Here is a 20,229-nt window from a genome sequence, read left to right on the forward strand (position 1 = left end):
CCTAGCAAATCACTAAAAAGTGACAAAGAGTCCTGTGGCACCTTATAGACTAACAGACGTCATGCGTCTGACGAAGTGGGTATTCACCCACGAAAGCTTGTGCTCCAATACGTCTGTTAGTCTATAAGGTGCCACAGGACTCTTTGTCGCTTTTTGCAGATCCAGACTAACATGGCTACCCCTCTGATACTTAGCAAATCACTGGGATTCACAACGTGTGAGCTAGGCACCTGGGCTCCCTATACAATGAATGCGGAAAGAAAGGCACCTCTGAATGACATTCACAAAAGCCAGTACACTAGGCGGCTCCTTGACTAAATTAACCAATGGGAGATGCCAAGGTGAGGGTTGTGCCCCTAACTCTACACCTTTCAGGGAGTTCTGTGCCTCCCTCTGTTTGAGATTCTCAGTTGCAAACTCTTGGGGTTAGGCACCTCCTCTACTTTTGCAAGGAGCAAAAGAACAGCAGCAGCAGGAGGAGGATCTCCTTCATAACTTTTAGCCCAGTGGTTAGCATACTCACTTGGGAGATGGTGATCCCCAGGTCAAGTCCCCGCTCCATTTGAGCGGGAGAGGGGATTTTAATAAGGATCTACCAGCTCTCAGGTGAGTGCTCTAACCAGTGGATTATGGGATATTCTGATGTGGGGGCTCTCTCAGTCTCACCTGTTGAAGCTGTTCCTCTGTGGATAAATAATTTAAAAAGTTGTTGGAGCAGGGAGACTGGATCCTGGGTCTCCCATCTCCCAGGGGAGTGCTGTTGTGATCATTGGATCTCCAATTTTACCCTAATTGTGAGCTCAACTGTACTACGTTCATAGGATGACACAATTAGCTACCTATAACAACAAATGTTGATGGTAAAAGGTGCAAAAGCAAGACAGACTGGATTGGTCCAAACAAAATGGAGTATAGATATAACTCAAGGACGGTGTTAAGATCATGCTTGGGAAACAAGAAACACGTGGAACCAGAAATCAGTGAACCAAAATTGGTGTGTCAGAAATTAGACCTATTGTGAACAAAATGATGGGAGGACAGGCTATTCCACCCATTATTCCCTTTTGTGGTCCTTAAAGAAAGAGGCTTTGGGAGAAAAATTGGCCATTGGAGTGAGCTTCACTATCATGGCTGCCACCACCACCATCTCCTGCAATGATGGACCTTCATCCTGATCCTGAGAGATCCAGACCAGACCAGGCCAAAGAGCGGGATCCAGATGATTCCGCCAATTCTACCAGTTCCAACTGAATCCTGAACACCAGCGGAGTAGTGAGACTGTGTTCCCTCCTCCTTCCTTTTGTCCTTTCCCTTCCCCATCTTATTTCTTCTCTGTCCTATCCCTCTTATTTTTTCTGGCTTAGCTGGCCAAGATGGCATATTTTGCTACACTGCTGTAAGCCTATGACCAGAAAGAGGCAGTTAAATGCAACCTAAACAATGTAGGTACAAGTTTACCAGGTCTCAGAGTGGCTGACAAGACACTCTCATGCCTGTTTTTCCACCAGTGAGGTTGTAAGTGAAAATAAACACCAGACACTGTGACGGGATTCCCGGGGTGCAATCTGAACTGTGGGACCACTGAGCCCTTTTCCTACCAACCTGGGGTATCCCTCACACTGATGATGATGGCAAGCTACAAATCTCTGGCAGGTACTGTAGTTACAGATATCCACAGGCAGGGACTGAGTTACATGAATGCTTCTCTCAGCCACTCATGAACCAACAGCAGAGAGACTCGAGCCAATTCCCCCCAGTTCCCCAGCCCTGCACCCTCAGAACTATACTGTCTTGCCCTGGTCAGAAGCCTGACCAATGTAAGTTCATTACCCAGTCCGCCCCTCCCTCGAAGTGGAGAAGACACACACTAGCCTTTGTAAACTGAGCTGAGATTTCCCAAGCCCTTTAACAAAAACGGTGTTTTAGATAAAATATAAAACAGATTTATTAACTACAGAAAGATAGATTTTAAGTGATTATAAGTAGTAAGCGTAGAGATCAAAGTTGGTTACCTAAGAAATAACAGTAAATTCACAATCTGAGTTATAAACTAAACAAGATTTGAATCAAGCAGTGTCTCACCCTGATAGGTGGTACTAGCAGGTCAGAGATCTTCAATACACAAGCTGGGACCACTCTCCCCAGTTCAAAGTCTTTGTCCTCCAGACATATTTCCAAGTGTTGAGTTGTGGGGGGAGTGAGGCCAAGCCATGACGTCACTTCCCCACTTCATAGTTTCTCCCAGCTTGCTTGAAAGATCTTTTGCTATGACATGGGTAAAGCAGTTTCCATTGTATACACGCTCTCTCTGACAAGTCTCCATTGTATACAGTTCTTGGGACAGTGGCTTCCCTTTAATGGGCCATCAGCACGTCTGGCTACTCCATTGGTGTACCTGAAAGACTGGTTGTGGGTGTTCCCAACCTCACAACATATTTCAGTATCACACATGCACAGCAAAACTTCATAACTTCACAATGATTGTACATACAATCCAATAGGACACTAGTGTTCAACAGATCAACTTTTAAAATGACACCTCACAAGGCATACTTTGTATAAAACATCATAATTATATGCCAGTGGTGAATATGGGGGTTCCAGGGTGCTGCTTTGAGGTACAGAGTGTCACAGATATAGAAGGTGCATTTTCTATCTTTGTTGTTCTTTCTTTCCCCTTTTGTGTGTCTTTGTCTTGTTTTATTTTCTAGGAAGCAGAATCAGACTTTAACAGCAACAACCCATCTCAACTAACTTTTCTTTTCCCCCAAAAAGACAGCAATTACAATCTTTAATAAAAGGTCATTTTAATAAAAATGATGTTTAATTATGTGTTTGCCATGCTACTAAGCAGACTGCGGTCTCTGTATACTAAACCCGAACCATGTTGGCCAGTGACTGAGTTATGTTAACACCTTTAAAAAGAACAGGAGTACTTGTGGCACCTTAGAGACTAACACATTTATTTGAGCATAAGCTTTCGTGGGCTACAGCCCACTTCTTCGGACTCCAACGAGAAACTGCTGAGCTGGAATTGATATGCAAACTAGATACAATCAACTTAGGCTTGAACAGGGACTGGGAATGGCTGAGCCATTACAAACATTGAATCTATCTCCCCTTGTAAGTATTCTCACACTTCTTATCAAACTGTACTGGGCTATCTTGATTATCACTTCAAAAGTTTGTTTTCTCTTACTTAATTGGCCTCTCAGAGTTGGTAAGACAACTCCCACCTTTTCATGCTCTCTGTATGTGTATATATATCTCCTCAATATATGTTCCATTCTATGCATCCGAAGAAGTGGGCTGTAGCCCATGAAAGCTTATGCTCAAATAAATTTGTTAGTCTCTAAGGTGCCACAAGTACTCCCGTTCTTTTTGCGGATACAGACTAACACGGCTGCTACTCTGAAACCTGTCGTTAACACCGTTGACTCTTTCGGTCCATATAGTCTATCTAAATACAACAGTGCTTTAACCACCAGGCTATAGAGCCATTCTCATACTTCTCTCCCTGGCCCTCTCTTTCCTCTGTCCCAGGATAGAGACTGACTCAAAATCACAATATCCTTCCTGGTTTCCCCCAGAGTTGGGAAAGGAGTAGATTGTACTTAGTCTACACCTAGCTCAGCATCTGTAGCCCAGCTAGCTGAGGAACAAGCCCTGTGTGAGAATCCCTCGTTTTCTATCAATCCTGTACTGCAAATGTGTGGTGTTACCTATTAAAATTGAAAGCACCAATGTATTAAATGTAAACAGTTTATGTAACACTTACAAAAAGAATGACAACATTCTTTGGATCTTAATTTTAGAGAACAGTACTCTAATTTTCATATTTAATAAGTTGAGAAGAAAAAGACAAATGCAGTAAGTGTGTCAACTACAATAAATGATTGTTCAGTCTCTTTTAGAATTAAACTACAAATTTGCAATCATGAGTCACCACAAGGGCAAATTAAGTTGTACTGAATTTTAGATATTATAAACAAAATAAATTGTAGAGTTATTAGTGTGCACAGAATTATAACCTACTGACACATTATATATTGGAACAAGTCTAACAAATATGCATGTATATGTTCATAGGACATTGTAAAATGTAGGCAAGCTTTCAATTCAGTACAATCAGTGATTTATAGAAGCACATAGGTCAGGAGTTTATTGTGCTGAAAATCAGTCGCTGTCGTGGATGTTTTGTTGTTGTTTTTTAAAGACAAACATGTTGAAAGAAAAACAAGTTAAAACATTTTCATTTCTATTAAATGAGAAAATTAGATGCAATTATAGAGAAGTTATCCATAAAAAGTGTTACATGTTCAGGTTTGTGCTTCAAGCTTTTGTGGAAAATGGCTTCTTTCATTCAGGTTTTAGTATGTTATATAAGCATGATAAGACAATATTTCCTCCTGTGATTAAACTTTCATACTGATGCTGATTTTTTAAAGATTTCATGTCTTTCCCAAGCACCTGCTAATGAATACAAATTACTAAAAACATGAACAGCCTTATTACACAATTCTGTAAACACTTAGCACTTGTCTATATGGGAACTTAGTTTGCACTGAGTTGAGATTCCTGTTGGCAAGCATGGATGCAAGAATGCTCTGCAGATATGCTATGCTGGCAGCTGCAAATAGGCAAAGGCTGTTTGTGCTTTATATAAGCTGTTGGCATTGGGTGGCTTTGGTTTTGGACTTCAGCTGCCATGCCATCAAGCAGATGATGTGGCTACAACAGTGGCTCCTCCAGAAGCAGCAGGGGATGGAGGAGGAGGGGGGACACCAACAAGGAACTGCTACTACACAAGCTTTTCCTGGAGCAGCTTCACACAGTGCAGCGCCATTTCTGGGCCCGGGAAACCAGCATTTATTGGTGGCAGAGAATCTTTCTTCAAACCTGGGATGACCAGCAGTGGCGACAGAATTTCAGGGTGGTGAAGGCAGCTTTTTGGAGATCTGTGCTGAATTGGCCCTGGGGCTGCAATAGTAGCATGCCAACATGTGGTGTCCCATACCGGTTGAGAAGATGTCACCATTGCCATATGGAAGACAGCCACTCCTGACTGTTAACTGGCCCACTGCCAACCATTCAGCGTGGGGAGATTGATTGTTGGGGCCATTGTCATGAAGGTGTGTACTGCTGTGCAGAAGGTATTGTTGAACCAGGTTATACAGCTTGGTGCTCAAGAGATTATTGATGGCTTTGCACATGTGGGGTTCCCAAACTGTATTGGAGCAATTGATGGGAGCCAAGTGCTTATCTTTTCCCTGCCGCATCAGACCTTGGAGGTTATAAACAGAAAAGACTATTTCTCCAAGGCCTGGTCAACCGCCACATAAATGCTGGGTGTTTTGGAAAGGTCCACAATGCTAGGATCTTTCTGAACTCACATCAGGTTACCTATAATGAATAGTGGAAAGTTTGCCCCCAGGATCACTATGAACAATAATGGTATAGAGATTGCTCCAGTCTTTGTGAGAGACCTTGGCATATTATCTGCTTCTCTAGCTTATGAAGCTGCTCACAGGCCATTGGAGAGAAGAAAAGGAACAGTTTAACTATCGCCTCAGTAGTTGCAGAATGACAGTGGAGTGTGTGTTGGGCAGTCACAAAGCTATATGGTGCTCGTGCTCTCTTTATGACTGGGTTAGAAGCTGCAGAACAAAACTTGCCTAGGAGAATAGCTGTGGGTTGTATTTTGCACAATATTTGTGAAAGGGAGAAAGTCTTAACAATGAGTGGGAGGTGGAGGTACAGAGATTTGCTGAACACCATGGGCAACCATTAAGGCATCCACTGAAAAGTGTATACCACCAGGTTAATGCTGTCAGAAATGCTTTTTGTTCTTACTTGGAGTTTGGTGCCTGAAGATGTGCAGTTGTTACCCATGTTTGAGGGATGGTGGGGGAGGGTGTTGAATTGTGAGCACTGGAGTTGCTTTTTTGGGTGGTAAAAGTGGCATGTTGTCGCACTCTTTATCTTGAGCCTATGTTGTTGTTCTTTGTAAGACCATATTACCTATGAAAATTTGTACTTATTGTGTGTACCGTGCTTGGATTGCAGATTCTTTGTAATTTTCAGGTTTTTTTATTGCTCAATATATGCCAATACGTAACTGCCAAGGATGAAATACATTACACATTTTGCTAACAATTGTAAACAAACAGATTTAAATTGAAAAAGTTCAAAATTCAAATATAGTGTGGTGGATGGGGGCAATTCCTATTCACAGATGAGTGAACAACTTGCCTTTGCTGCTGCTTGTCCTTCTGAGATTGAGTGTTAGGGCTCAACATTGCCAAGTGGATTGGATAGCTTGAATATGTTGAGCTTCCACATGATGGTGTTATCACTGCCCCGTGCTTGTGCGGGGGCGGGGAATGACCCTGGGAGCACAGGAGCAGGGCTACAGATGGGAACATCTGCTGGTGTTCCCAATACCCTGTGTTATCCAGAGGCTGGGGGTAGGGCTGTGATCACTGGGCAGGAGAGATGTGGGGAGAGAGAAGGGAATTAGTAGATGGATAAGTGCCCGCATTTCGTGGCATGGCATGGGTTTGAAAAGAGCTGACGATTGGGGCCTCAGGATGTGACAGATTGCCTTGCAGGCCCAGTTGCCATTTCGTAAATATGTTGGGGGGACAGAATGAAGGGGAACAGGTTTGGAAGAGGGAGTATGGCTGGGTGATTGGGCCAAAAACTCCGAAAGGCCCCCAGGTCACATCCGCACAAAATGGCAGTAGCCATGGGGCACTTGGAAAAGAAATTAGCAGAGCAGTATAACATAACAACAACATGGACAATTACTTACATGCCAAGGTCCCCTTGATAGGCTCTGTAGGTTCTTCTTCCTGTGACCGAAACTGGGAATTGGGCTGGCTTCCTGTATGGCCACTCTCTGGGTCCCAAGTTCTGAAGAGATCCTGGCTGTTCAGGGAGATATCTTCTTTGTCCTCCTCATTGTCATCCTCCTCCGACTTGTGCTCTTGCATTGAGTCTCTGCAAGGCCGTCATGTGAGCTAAAAATGCCTTTCCACATCCTTAAAAAATGGACAGGTCAAATGGCCAACGATGGATCTTCTTCTGTCATCCTTGCTGTCTTTGTATGTTTGTCTTAGCTGTTTGGTTTTTATACAGCACTGAGAGGCGTCTCGGTAGTGACCCTTTTCGACCATTTGTTTTAAGATTTCCTCTAACAGTTTCTTATTGTAGTGGCTGACCACAAAAGCTGCCTACACCCCCATTTCTCCCCAGATGGCTAGATTATCAAGGTCCTACCTACAGCTGCAAGCAGCTGCTTGAGGACTATTGTAAAGCTGCTGGAGGACTATCAAAGTTGTCTGCAGCAGCATTCTGTCTACATGAACAATAATCTGCACTAACTTAATTCGCGTCAAATTTAGTACACTTAGATAACAGGGCTCCAGAACTTGCACCAACTAGGGAGAGGGTGTGCTTTAAAGGTTTGCATCACATGTACACTGGCTTTTTCAATCCTCACTAACACAAGTTAGTATGGACTAAAGTGCCCATGCAGAGAAGCCATTACTTTTAAGTGTAGTTCTTGCTACTGCCAGTAGTACCCAAAAACTTAAGTGAGACTACTCACAGAAGTGTGAACTAATAGTGGTTGCAGAACTGGATCCATAGATAGGAAACGGAACACAACATTTATATATCAGATTTAAGTGTATTCCACTATTATATCTATTCTTATACATTGAATGCAAATGACATTGTCACCTTTTGTATGGAACTTTCAAATTTTAAAGTTGTCTTTTGTACCGATTCTAAAATAGCAGTTTTGCATAGCAAATCTCTCTTCTGAGTGGGCAGAAGTAGAAATTAATGGAGTGGAGGTTTTTTCATTTAAAATGTTACAATCAATAGCCATTCTTAAGTATATCAAGTTAAATCACATCCAGTTCAGCATGTTGCGAGGTGGAAAAGTATCTGACGTGTCAGTAAAGATCATTGTTTTACAACTGGTAAATTTGTCGTACATATGCACAGTTTGTTTTGTCTTTTTTTCAGTAGAGTAGAACAATTGAATTTTATTCCCTTAAAGATTTTATTTTGGCTAGCCTAAAATTTCATGTTTTCTGACATCTTCCATACTAATTCCCACTTCAGTGACACCTACTAATAAGGCCAGAGTTGATCAACTCCAGGCTTTCCTGCCACTGAGTATGCCAACAAGATATCTATGACTCAAGAACATGTTGATATTTTCAGACCACTGGGAATTTTATTAAATGGAGAACTACCAGTATGGTCAAGATTTCAAATCAACAGTAGAAAGAAAAAGTTGGCTTGAAGAGCAGCATTAGAGTTTAATCTAAGAAAAGGCTTGGCAGAATTCAATTTTTATGTTTTATAATTTTGATAGATAATATCCATTTTATGTACGCATTTTTTCAATTTTATCCATTTAAGTTTTCATGGTCGTGAGAAATAAAGGGAGTCAAACAATATTTATTTAATGACAGTAGAATTTGAAATGCAAAAAGTTAAAGCTTTATAAGCATTAAAACACAAACTGTCAAAATCACATCATAATACACAGAGTAAATATTCTTAAATCAAATCCAAAGTTCTCAAGCAGCATTTTTCTGACTTTGTCTATTGTAAATTTTGATTATCAATGGAAACATTTTGTCATGGGTTTGTCTGTATGGTGAAATCTGGATTTACCAACATTTACCAATAAAAATCTGAGCCTTCCAAGCCTATTTACGAATGAGGAAGCATGTTCATTTTAAAGTGGAACAGGAGGACTGATGCATTCCCTGTTTAATCTTAAAGATTGTGATCCCATAGAATGCATTCCCTGAACTTACTGTAGGAGTTTTCAATGCAAAAATAGAAGTAGGCCTACAATCATGCTGACCATAGGTATTAAAAGGAAAGTCCATAGTGACTAATAGGAAAACTTGAAAAACACTCCCAGTTTCTGGAAAGATTATATTTAACTCATCTGGGAAGGTGCATCAAATAGAAACAAAACAAAAGGACTCCATACTAGAAATAAAAGCCCATCAGACAACATTGATATGAGAACATTTAAACTTGAAAATAAAAGTGGTTACCCTGTGATATGAAGTAGTAGTAAATTCATTTTTGCATTTGATGACCATCTCACAACAGTACATTTTGCCAGGGATATTGTAATTACAATTTCTAATGTCAGTTCTTTCACTCAGCAAGTTTGAATTATGATTTGTTTGGTTTTTTTTTTAGGTTGTCACATGTACTTCAGTTTGAGGACAGAAGCAGAAAAGTGAAAGATGCAAACATGCAGGATGAAGACACTTTTGAAATCTATGATCCTCGGAATCCTGTAAATAAGAGGAGAAGAGAACAAAGCAAAAGGATAATGCGGGAGAAAAAAGAAAGGAGATGAAATGAATGTAAAACTATCCAGAGCTGGCTTGGAAAGTGTAATAAAGTATCGGCCCTTTAATAGCTGTGGTTCCTAAAAATATCACTTTACAAGTGTGAAAAGGAATCTCTCAAGAACCTGTTGTCTGATTTTGAAATACAGCTATCTTATTTGTTTTATGAATTGTGCAGTAAAATAAGCAAGTGCTCTCAGTGCATAATCCAAGCTCTCTTTAAACACTTTTCAAATTTTAATAAATATATAATAGTTTTGGTCATCATTTTAATCAATGTATAGCAATTAAATATTGAGAATAGTGTAATTAGAAGGTATGTTTTCAAGACAGTGAAGAAAAGATATTTGCCAAAATGAAAATGTTAAGGAATGAAAAAAAATTATTCCCACCAGCTGTACAGGCTTTTTAAGATTTGATTTTTTTAAATGGTAAGATTAAATCCATTTACAGATGATTGATTTTTTTGTTTAGTTAAGCAATTCGGTTCTTCATTGTATCACAAAGTTCAGAAGATAGATTTAAAAATTCCAGACTTCCAGCACAAAGTGTACAATGTTCCCAGCTCTCTTGAAACTCAATCAAAATTTAATTTGAGGGTGTGGTTAAATTTTCTTCATCTTGAGAAACATATCCAAAAAATTACTTGGAAAGACATGATAATCTACAAGTTTGGAAATGTTATTTCACAAGCTTGAGAACATTTTAGAATCCAAATTTAAATAGCAATTAATATGGGGAAAAAAACAATAATTTAAATCACATGTTTATAAGAAGCTTAGACTCCCAGAATGAAAGTAGTTATTACAAAGTACCCTTCCTCTAATTTCATCTTCTCTACTTTTTTGTCAGAATTGCAGGTTTATTTATTTAATCTCAATATTGAGATACAGAAATTGCAAAACTAATCTCAGACTCTTGTTTTTAAAGACTTTACATCTAGCATGTCATGACCTTAAAGCCACCAGAGGAAGCTGCAAATTTAACTAACCGTACATCACGCTGATTTCTCTAGCACATCATGGAAGTGTGTATAAAAGAAAAATATATCTGAAATTCCAGGGAATATGGCATTTTTGGTCATATAAATTTCTAAGCTACACATACATACAGTAAAGCAGTTAGTAACACAACTAAATAAGGGGACAACAAGGTCATTAAAAAGTGAGAGTACATGAGTGTTTTGCTGCTGTCGTTTTTAGAACAAGTTCAGTAGGGTATGGTGTCCTTATCAAACCGCCACTACCAAGTTCCTTGATAGGGTCTGACGTGTGAGGTACATAAACCTGTCTTGGTGTGTTAATGTGGTCCAAATGGCAGAGGTTAGATTAATGCAGAATATTGCTTAAATGTGCTATGTAATCTCTGAGATAAGAAGAAAAAAACTTGTAGGTGTGAAACAAGTTCCTGGAGAAGGCTGTCAATGTCGTCCTCTTGTTCTGAGTGAATTAGATTCTAGCAGGGTATAGCAGAGTTAAGAGGGGTTACATTCTTAATGCTGTCATTCACCAAAAAAAAAAAAAAGAAAAAGTGAGTCAAAGTTCTTTGTGATCTGCTTTAGAATCTGTAAATAATTTTCTGGTGGGCTGTCATTACTACTTACCAGAAAGCAGAGAACAATTTTCCATCCACAGTCACATACTGAGTCACATCTATTTATTTATTGCTTTCCTGGGAGAGCCAATACAAAGTTTTAGAACAATAATGATTATCAAATCCTCTCATTCCACAGGGGGAAATGACTAAGCTGACATCCTCTTGCTAATGCAGTGGGTACTGAAAATATTTATAAATCAAAAATTTACATTATTGAAATAAATAACTGTATGATTAATACTTATCCAAATTGTTTATACACATTTGATTAAGCTGGAAGAATTGATATTACAGTGCTTTAAATGAAATCAGTTTCAGTGGCCTTTATAGTGTCGTAACTTGTGAACAGTCAAATCTTTGGAATTAAGGAGCAAGTTATATCTTAAGATGGAAAAAGCATGGACATGCACACAGGCATCTGTTTACAATGAATAGAGTTCCTGCAGATTATAGCTTTAAATAAAAGTATTAAATAGCAAAAAAGAGGTCACTGTTGGCCAACTATATGTACTTACAAAGGGTGAAATTCACTCCTCAGCATAATTGAGTTTTGTATGGAAGACTACATGGGAGGAAGAGTACATGCTAACATTGTCCCACAGTGATAAAGCTGCAATACTACAATGACTATTCCCTCCCATAGGCCTGTAAATCCTGAGCCTCTGTTCTTTTGTCATCCCACCCCTAATAACCTCATCTGGGGCATCTGTTTTACTCAGAGATGGCAACAGGACTTCTTAGGCCTTGTCTAGACTAAGATAAAAGGTATGATGGTAGAATGTGTTAACTAATACATACTAGTAACTAGTTTTAAAAATCTAATGCAGTTAAGGCATTCTGCTTTTAATATGTGCTAAACTGGTCAAGCTAAAGCCTACTGGGGAGCCTAGATTTTAAACTTGAGCAGTTATATCATGTTGAAGTATACAGTGCCTTGTCTACACTAGACTTTTAGAACATGTAATGCCATTATCAATTCACCTTGTTCTAAGGTGATTTTTTGCTTTATTCACTTTGAATTAAATTCCACTGGTAATATTGGATTTTCTTTCAGACCGTTTACATATATTGAGTTAATCTTTTTGAACTTTGTCACCAATTCTAAAAAGAATTAATAAGACTCTGAATTATCCCATAATCAATATTGAGTCAAAACAAGGAAGGGATGTATACACTAACTTTTTATTGCCATAAGGCAACAGTCTTCTAGTGATCATGAAAGTTAGCTACACGCCTTTATTGAAAGCCAAAAGGGGAGACTCTTCACCCCTTCTTGTCAACTGTTGAGAATAGGCCACTTCCACCTTAATTGAATTAGCCTCATTAGCACTCACCCACCCACCCACTTGGTAAGGCAACTCCCATCTTTTCATGTGCTGTAATATTTATACTGCTTACTGTATTTTTCACTCCATGAATCTGATGAAGTGGGTTTTAGCCCACGAAAGCTTATGCCCAAATAAATTTGTTTGTCTCTAAGGTGCCACAACGACTCCTCATTGTTCTTACCCAAAGATAATTTCTTCTCTGCTGAGCTGAGATAAAAGTCTGGTCTCCTTCTACATCTCTTGGACAGTATTTCTTTACTATTTTTTTTAAATATTGGCTAAGATCATGCCATTAATATATATTATAGTCTATAACAACCTCACCAAAAATTATGTTCATGGTACAGGCCAAATAAATATTTTCTTTGTGGTAGATTCTTCCACAGTGCAGGAGCCACAACAAAAATCATTTAGAGTTTTATTATCTTCAGACACTTAGCAGATAGTTACAGTAATCTGCATATAAAAATGGGGGAAGTAATTTAACTGCCTAAGGACTTACCCATCATTGGTATTGTGAACAGAATGGATATAGGCCCTAATTTTGCAGTTGAATCTGCTCCTGTGGGGAACCCCATTGTATTCTACCCATGTGGATCTAGTGGGAGCATCAGGGACATAGTTTGAAGCTTGTAAAGTAACTATGATGATTGTAAAAGAACTATACAATATAGTGAACACTTTTTATGAAAAGTAACATTTAATATAGCTTTATAAATCAATAACAATTTGCTATTTACAGTGAAAACTGTCACACTACAGTAACTTTTTTTTTAAATATTGTAGTCCAGGGGTCGGCAACCTTTTCTGTATGTGACAAATAGTTTCAGAAAGACGACAGGTAGGTTGAGAGATTAGATGAAACTCATCTGGGGGATGAATTTCAGGTAAGGTCTTAGGACCACCTTATCCCTATGAAATGATGTATAGGGAGTTCATCCGTAAATGGCTGAAGCTCACTCACTCTTCTGGCCAAAGCAATAGCCACAAGGAAGACAGTGTTAAGAATGAGGTGTTGCAAGGAGCATTTTGAGGGAGGTTTTAACAGGAGGCTCCATGAGCCTTAAGAGGTCCCAGGTTCTCTGACCAGGGAGTAAGTATGTAATAGTCCTTTGAGGAACTTTGATACAGTGGGGAGAGAAACAACCAGGCATAACTGCCAGTGGATGACAAGCTGGAATTTCTGCAAGGTAGACCTAACATAAATGAGTGAAAAGCCAGACTGTTTCAAGAGCAATAGATAGGCAAAGATCTTCAATACAGAGGGCTGGGTAGGGTCTGAGCCATGTTGGGCTGCTTATATCAAAGGCATCTTCCATTTAGATGAATGTAGCTTTTTGGTCAATGTTTCCTGCTCTGTATCAGGATTTTCTGAACCTGAAAGGCGCAGTTCTCATCCCTGGTACTTAACCAACCACTAGCCACACTGTCAGCTGCAGTGATTTTGGGTCTGGAGAGAGTATCCGGCCATGGTGTTAGTAGAGCAGGTCCAGGCGCTGTGGGAGCTGGATCAGCAGCTGAATGAATACCTGTAGCAGGTCAGTCAGCCAAAACTACTTCAGCCAGTATGGTGTTATGAGAATCATCGTGGCTTTGTTTCTTCTGATTTTGGAAATCACCCTTGGGATAAGGGGAAAAATCAGTGAAAAGTCATATAGGAGGTTTTGGGACCACTGCAGAAGGAAGCATCCATTAGCGAACTTGAGCTCACACCCCTTCTGACACTTGGCGGCGAACAAGTATATCACAGGGGTATCCCAATGAAGGAATATCATGTATAATGGACCTCAGGATGTTGAGGTGGAATTTCATGTCTTCTGGTGACTCAGTCCCTTGCATCTGTAAGTGGTCCAAGTAGGCTCCCCAACCTGTCTGACATACCTGTGATCAACATCCTTGTCAGAAAGGGGGCAGAAAATAGTACTCCTCCATGCACCTTTGTCGGTTCATTCCACCATCTCAGCATCATTTCGGTTCTGCAATGATGTGAGTTGGAATCATGACCTTCTTGCTCATTTGATGTTTTGCCAGTGAATAGACAGATCTGAGCCAGAACTGGAATGGTTTCAGGTGAAGTCAGGTAAACGGTACCACATACATGCACACCAACATATGGCCTAGCAGTCCAAGACACATCCATAATATTGTTGTCAGGTTTGATTCTATCCTGAGCACTAGCAATTGCATCAACAGGGACCTGTCTTCAGAAGGATACATTTTCATTGTCCTGGAGTTGATCAGGTCTCCTATGAATTCTATTGATCTGCAGTGGGATAAGACCATTTTTACACAAGAGCATAAGAACAGCCATACTGGGTCAGACCAAAGGTCCATCTAACTCAGTACCTTGTCTTCCAACAATGGCCAATGCCAAGTGCCCCAGAGGGAATGAACAGAACAGATAATCATCAAGTAGATCACCAGGAGGCCCAGCTGACAGAACAGGAAGAGGGCATAGTCAAGGCTTGCTGCCTCCTCTTGCTGGGATCTGCTTTTGTTCAGCCAATTGCCCAGGTAATGAACATCCTTTCTTATAGGGCCTGGTCTACACTGAAGTTAGGTCAACCCGACTACATCAGCAGTGGTGTGGAAAATCCAAACCCCTGAACAATGTAGTTAAGCTGACCCAGCCACCCATGTAGGCAGCAATATGTCAATGGAGGAATTCTTTAGCTACTGCTTCTTGGGGAGGTGGATTACTTACACTCATGGGCAAGCCCCTCCCATCACTGTCGTGAGTGTCTACACTGAAGCACTGCAGCTGCAGCTGTGCTGCTGTAGCATTTCAAGCGTAGGCAAGCTGTCCGATGTGCTGCTACCACTGCTAGGCATTTTGTGAAGACTCTTGTAAGAAAGATAGGGCATAAAACAAACCTTAGTTAAGCAAACTGCTTAACTGATTATCCATGCTGCCTTTCTTAAGGTTTTTTGGATTTTGATTGCTTAATTAAAGAAAAGAACTTGAAGGTTGACTTTAATTTTATAGTGTTATATTAACTATCCTTAACAACAGCAACTAATAGTGTATAAGATATAACAAGGCCAAAATAGTACTGGACTATGATTTGCTAACAAACTAGAAAGTTGGTTGATGTGATAACCATCTAGATCTTAAGACTCAGACACCACAATCCCAATAGAAAATAACACTTATACTCAACCACTATCCTGAGAAGGTGACTTTATTAAGAATTTTGACTAAGAGGCCCTCAGAATAGGACCTCACATGCACCAACTGCTCATCAACTCTACTGTTGCTTACAATAGAGGAAAAACAATCCAAAGCATAAGACAGTTTGGTCTATTACTTACACACAAATTCACCAAGCTCTCCTTCCTAATGGATCTGTAGTAGTCTACTATTTAACCTACTTCCCAAAAATTATATTAGCCCCAGGATCTGATTAACACTCCTAACTAACTCTGAAACACCTAAATTTATAACAAACTGCATAGGCTGTGTGCAGGTCAAGAGGCTCGCACAGTTGCTCTAGTTTATGCCTGGAAACACCTAGAACCTGAAAGCCAATATGAAACCATTAACTATGCTACAGTGTTTAACAATTTTAGTTAACAATGGTAACTTGCTTAGATTTGAGGTTACTTTACAACAATTTTGATTTGGAACACTGTAACTGTGACAATCTTTAAAGCACATACACAAGCATGCGTACTTCCTTACTAATTAACTACTCCGTTTCAAAAAGTAGTCAATTGACTAATTTGAGTCATCATGCAAGAAAAAGTCTGTTACTTATCTCTAGATCTTTGCTCAGCCACCAGCTTTCTGCTCAGTTATGGTTCATAGTACGAGTTGACACTGCAAACATAGATGGAGCAAAGGCCAGACACCACTATTATCTTTTTATGATGTGCTGGTAGGCAACCTAAATTGCTGGAAAAGAGAAAGAGGTAGTGAAAGGTGCCTGTCTGAGATAGATATGTGATATCACCAGGTAGGCTCCCAGGTGGCTGGTCCAGGACCTCAGTCTTCTCCCTCCGCGTATGTTGGCTTTTGGGAAGTGATGTGCTGAAGGAGACAGGCTTTTTTATCCCATTTCTTACTTCTGGGAGAATTCTGCACCAAACAGAAATTCTATGCACAAAATTTTAAAATTCTGCATATTTTATTTGTCTAACACATATAATCATACCAGTTTCAATTATTTTGGTAATTTATTTCAAAATAGCTGTCAGCAACTATGTAACAATACAGACAACAAAAAAGATTCAGGGAATGTTTTTTGACAAATAGATTCCTTGCAAGGCATATTAATACAGAACTCTGAGTAACTGATTTAAATTACAATATAGAAACATATTTCCCGCACTGCTCAGAAGCAGTGCAAAGGTTTGGGGGAGTCAGGGGTAACAGAGGAGCTGAGAGAGAGGTAAGTAATTGCTGTGAAGGAGCCTGGGTGTGAACTTGGAGGGTTGTTGAGTGTGGGTGGGAAAAGTATGGAATAGGTTTTTGGCGGGGGGGCATGAAGAGATTGTTAGGGAGCCTTCATCACGCACCTAGCTGACCTCTATCCCCATGCCTGCACCCCCACTCAGCCAGCCCTCCTCCCTATCCCCATGTGTCCCTGCACCCCCACTCCCATTCAGCCCCCGCTCATCTGTCCCCCCCCACTAGCCCTTCCGAACCCCAGTCTGTGACCCACCCTCCAGCAGTCCCATGTGCCCCACGCTGTCTGTCCCTCCATATCCCGTACCTCCTGACCTGCCTCTTCTCTTCCCTATCCGCAGCTGGGACTGGCCCAGGAGCAGCTGCTCTCTGTTCCGGCACCACAGTGGCCCCTGGTGGGAAAAAAGGCATAACTGCAGCACCTTTCCGGCAGAATGTATTTTCTGCGGAGAAAAAAAATTCTACATGGGACATGAATTCTGCACATGTGCAGTGGCACAGAATTCCCCGACCAGTAATTTCTGCTGGTTCATCCAACCTGGTTCCTCTTCTTGGAGATGCTGGTGCGGACTGTCAGAAATATGAATCACCATCTGATTACAGATCGGAAATGTCCAATCAAATTGAGAGCTGTCCCCTCTCACTGTCCAATCAGAGAACATGTCATCACCTCTGAGTTCAAATAGTCCAGTCTCTTTGTGCAACATATCTTGTGAGACCATTTTGTGTAAGATAACTTGGGTCATAGCTGTTGGTACTACCATGTTGGGACATACACAAAGCTCAAGCTTGTTGGCTCTGGTCAGCAACTTACTTCCACAAGTCACTTTCCCTGGGGAATCCTTGCAGTGCGTCCTGTTGTCAGCTTTGAAACTTCAGCAAGCATGCGGTGCAATTTCTACATCAACAGTTAGCTAGCTGCTGAGATGTCCAGTTTAAAGTTCACATAGTTTATACAAAGTCCCTCCATATTCTGTTATGATCTTTGAACTTGTTTTAACAGTCCATTAAACAAAGTCACTTCAAGAATGGTTGTTCTCCAGCAGGCCAGAACAGCTGTATAAACGTTTCATTCTGTTCTTATTTTAATAACAATGGTGGGACCTTAGTTACACATTGCACATTATTATTCAACTCTGCTGTTAAATGTCCTTGTAACACACCATTGGTTTCAGTCCCTTTTATTTACTGCTTCTTTCAGCACAGGTGTATTTCACTAACTTAACATAATCATGCTTGATTGCAAATATTAGCCTTCATTTTTCATTTTATTGCTAAACTAAAACAAATCAATAGGAATGCAACCCACTTTTTTCCCCAACAGGATTGTCCATGAGGTAAACCTTGTCATTAAAGTTTACACTATTTTGCACAAAATTGTATCATTTACAGTTGACTTCTTCCCTTTCACACATAAAACTTCATTTAATCACAATAATTTATTCAGTCTGGTTCCCTATTCTTTTCTTACTACTGTATCTGGAAACATAATACAGTATCTTAATATTTGATATCTATATTTCAATTCATTCATTCACAGATGGGAAAGGGGGAAGTGTCTCTTCAGCTGCATCAATGGTAGACTCTTCTGAAAGGCTGCAGTAAAAAATGGTTACCTACCTTTTCATAACTGTTCTTCGATATGTGTTACTCATGTCCATTCCATTCTAGGCATGTGCGCGCCCACGTGCACAGTCATTGGAGATTTTTGCCTTAGTGGTATCCGTAGGGCTGGCTGTGGCGCCCCCTTGAGGGCCGAGCTCATGCGCTGGCATATCAGGCGCTGCCAACCCTACGCCCTCTCAGTTCCTTCTTCCCGGCAACTCCAACATAGGAATAGGAGGGCGGGTAATGGAATGGACATGAGAAACACATCTAGAAGAACAAGAGTTATGAGAAGGTAAGTAACCATTTTTTCTTGTTTGAGTGCTTGCTTGTCGATTCCATTCTAGGTGACTCACAAACAATCAGAGTTTGTGGGCTCAGAGTTCACAGTCTTGTGGCTTGCAGCACTGCTTTGCCGAAGCCAGCATCGTCCCAGGTCTGCTGGGTGTGTAATGGGATGTGAACGTGTGGATGGACGACCAGGTAGTCGCTCTACAGAGGTCCTGGATAGGCACTTGGGCTAGGAAAGCTGCCAAAGAGGCTTGCACCATGGTTGAGTGGGTGGTTACGATCACCAGAGGGGGCACCGTTGCCTGATCGTCGCAGTAGCAAATTCAGGCAGTGATCCAAGAAGAAATTCTTTGGGCAGACACTGGACAACCTTTCATTCTGTGGCCACCGCAACGAACAATTGCGTTGACTTGTGGAATGGTTTGGTCCTTTCAATGTAGAATGCTAGCGCCTTCCTGATGTCTAGGGAATATAATAACCTACGTTCGTCCTCTGACTTATGCAGCTTTGGAAAAAAGACAGGTAAGTAAATGTCCTGGCCCATACGAAACTGTGAGACCACCTTGGCCAGGAAAGCCAGGTGTAGCCACAGCTGGACCTTGTCTTTGTAAAAGATCATAGAGGGCAGTTCAGAGGTAGCACCCTAATCTCAGAGACCCGGCAGGAAGATGTTATTGCAGCCAAGAACGCGACCTTCCAGGAAAGGAGAGAGCAGAAAGCCAGAGGCTCGAAGGGGGGTCCTGTGACAGCATAAGATTCAGGTCCCATGGAGGGATGGGGTCCCTGATGTGCGGGTAGAGGTGCTCAAGGCCCTTGAGGAGCCTGGCAGTCATGTCCTGGGCAAAAACCGACCTACCCTCAGCAGTGGATGGAAGGCCGAGATAGCGACCAAGTGGATCATGATAGATGAAAGAGACAGACCTTGGAGCTTGAGATGCAGAAGGTAGTCCAGGATTAACTCTATTTCGTGATAGCTCAGTGGTTTGAGCATTGGCCTGCTAAACCCAGGGTTGTGAGTTCAATCCTTGAGGGGGCCACATAGGGATCTGGGGCAAAATCAGTACTTGGTCCTGCTAGTGAAGGCAGGGGGCTGGACTCGATGACCTTTCAGGGTCCCTTCCAGCTCTATGAGATAAGTATATCTCCATAACTGCAGCAAGGCGCGCTCGGGCTGAATGCCTTTATCCAAGGTCCAACAAGCGAACCGCTTTCATTTAGCCAGGTAGGTCACTCTGGTGGAGGGCTTTCTGCTGCCCAACAGGACCAGTTGGACAGTAGACAAGCACTCCTGCTCCTCTGCATTTAACTATGCAGCAGCCAAACCGTCAGATGCAGCACCACCAGGTTCAGATGCAGAAGACTGCTGTGGTTTTGGGACAGCAGGTCCGGCCTGAACAGTATCTGTAATGGAGCAGCCAATGAGAAGTCCAGCAGCATACCGTACCAGTGCCGATGCAGCCAAGCCAGCGCAATGAGGATCACCTTCACCCTGTCCGGCTTGATCTTCATGAGGAGTCTGTGAATGAATGGCACTGGAGGGAAGGCATACAACAGAACCCCCAACCCTGGGAGCAGAAAAGCATCCGACAGGGAGTCTCTGTTG

At 41.2% G+C, this 20,229-nt stretch overlaps 1 protein-coding gene across 2 annotated transcripts in view; it reads left to right on the forward strand.

The window, feature by feature from the left end:
• Nucleotides 1-12,476, forward strand: part of LOC135880534 (spliceosome-associated protein CWC27 homolog) — a 210,076-nt gene extending 197,600 nt beyond the window's left edge. For both annotated transcript variants that reach the window (XM_065406860.1, XM_065406861.1), the window contains one exon: nucleotides 9,244-12,476. In XM_065406860.1, the coding sequence (XP_065262932.1) occupies nucleotides 9,244-9,406 (163 nt within the window). In that variant the 3' untranslated portion in view covers nucleotides 9,407-12,476. The remainder of the gene's footprint in view (nucleotides 1-9,243) is intronic.
• Nucleotides 12,477-20,229: the final 7,753 nt, after the last annotated feature.

The sequence above is a fragment of the Emys orbicularis genome, chromosome 6 (assembly GCF_028017835.1).
Source record: "Emys orbicularis isolate rEmyOrb1 chromosome 6, rEmyOrb1.hap1, whole genome shotgun sequence".
Classification (NCBI taxonomy): domain Eukaryota; kingdom Metazoa; phylum Chordata; order Testudines; family Emydidae; genus Emys; species Emys orbicularis.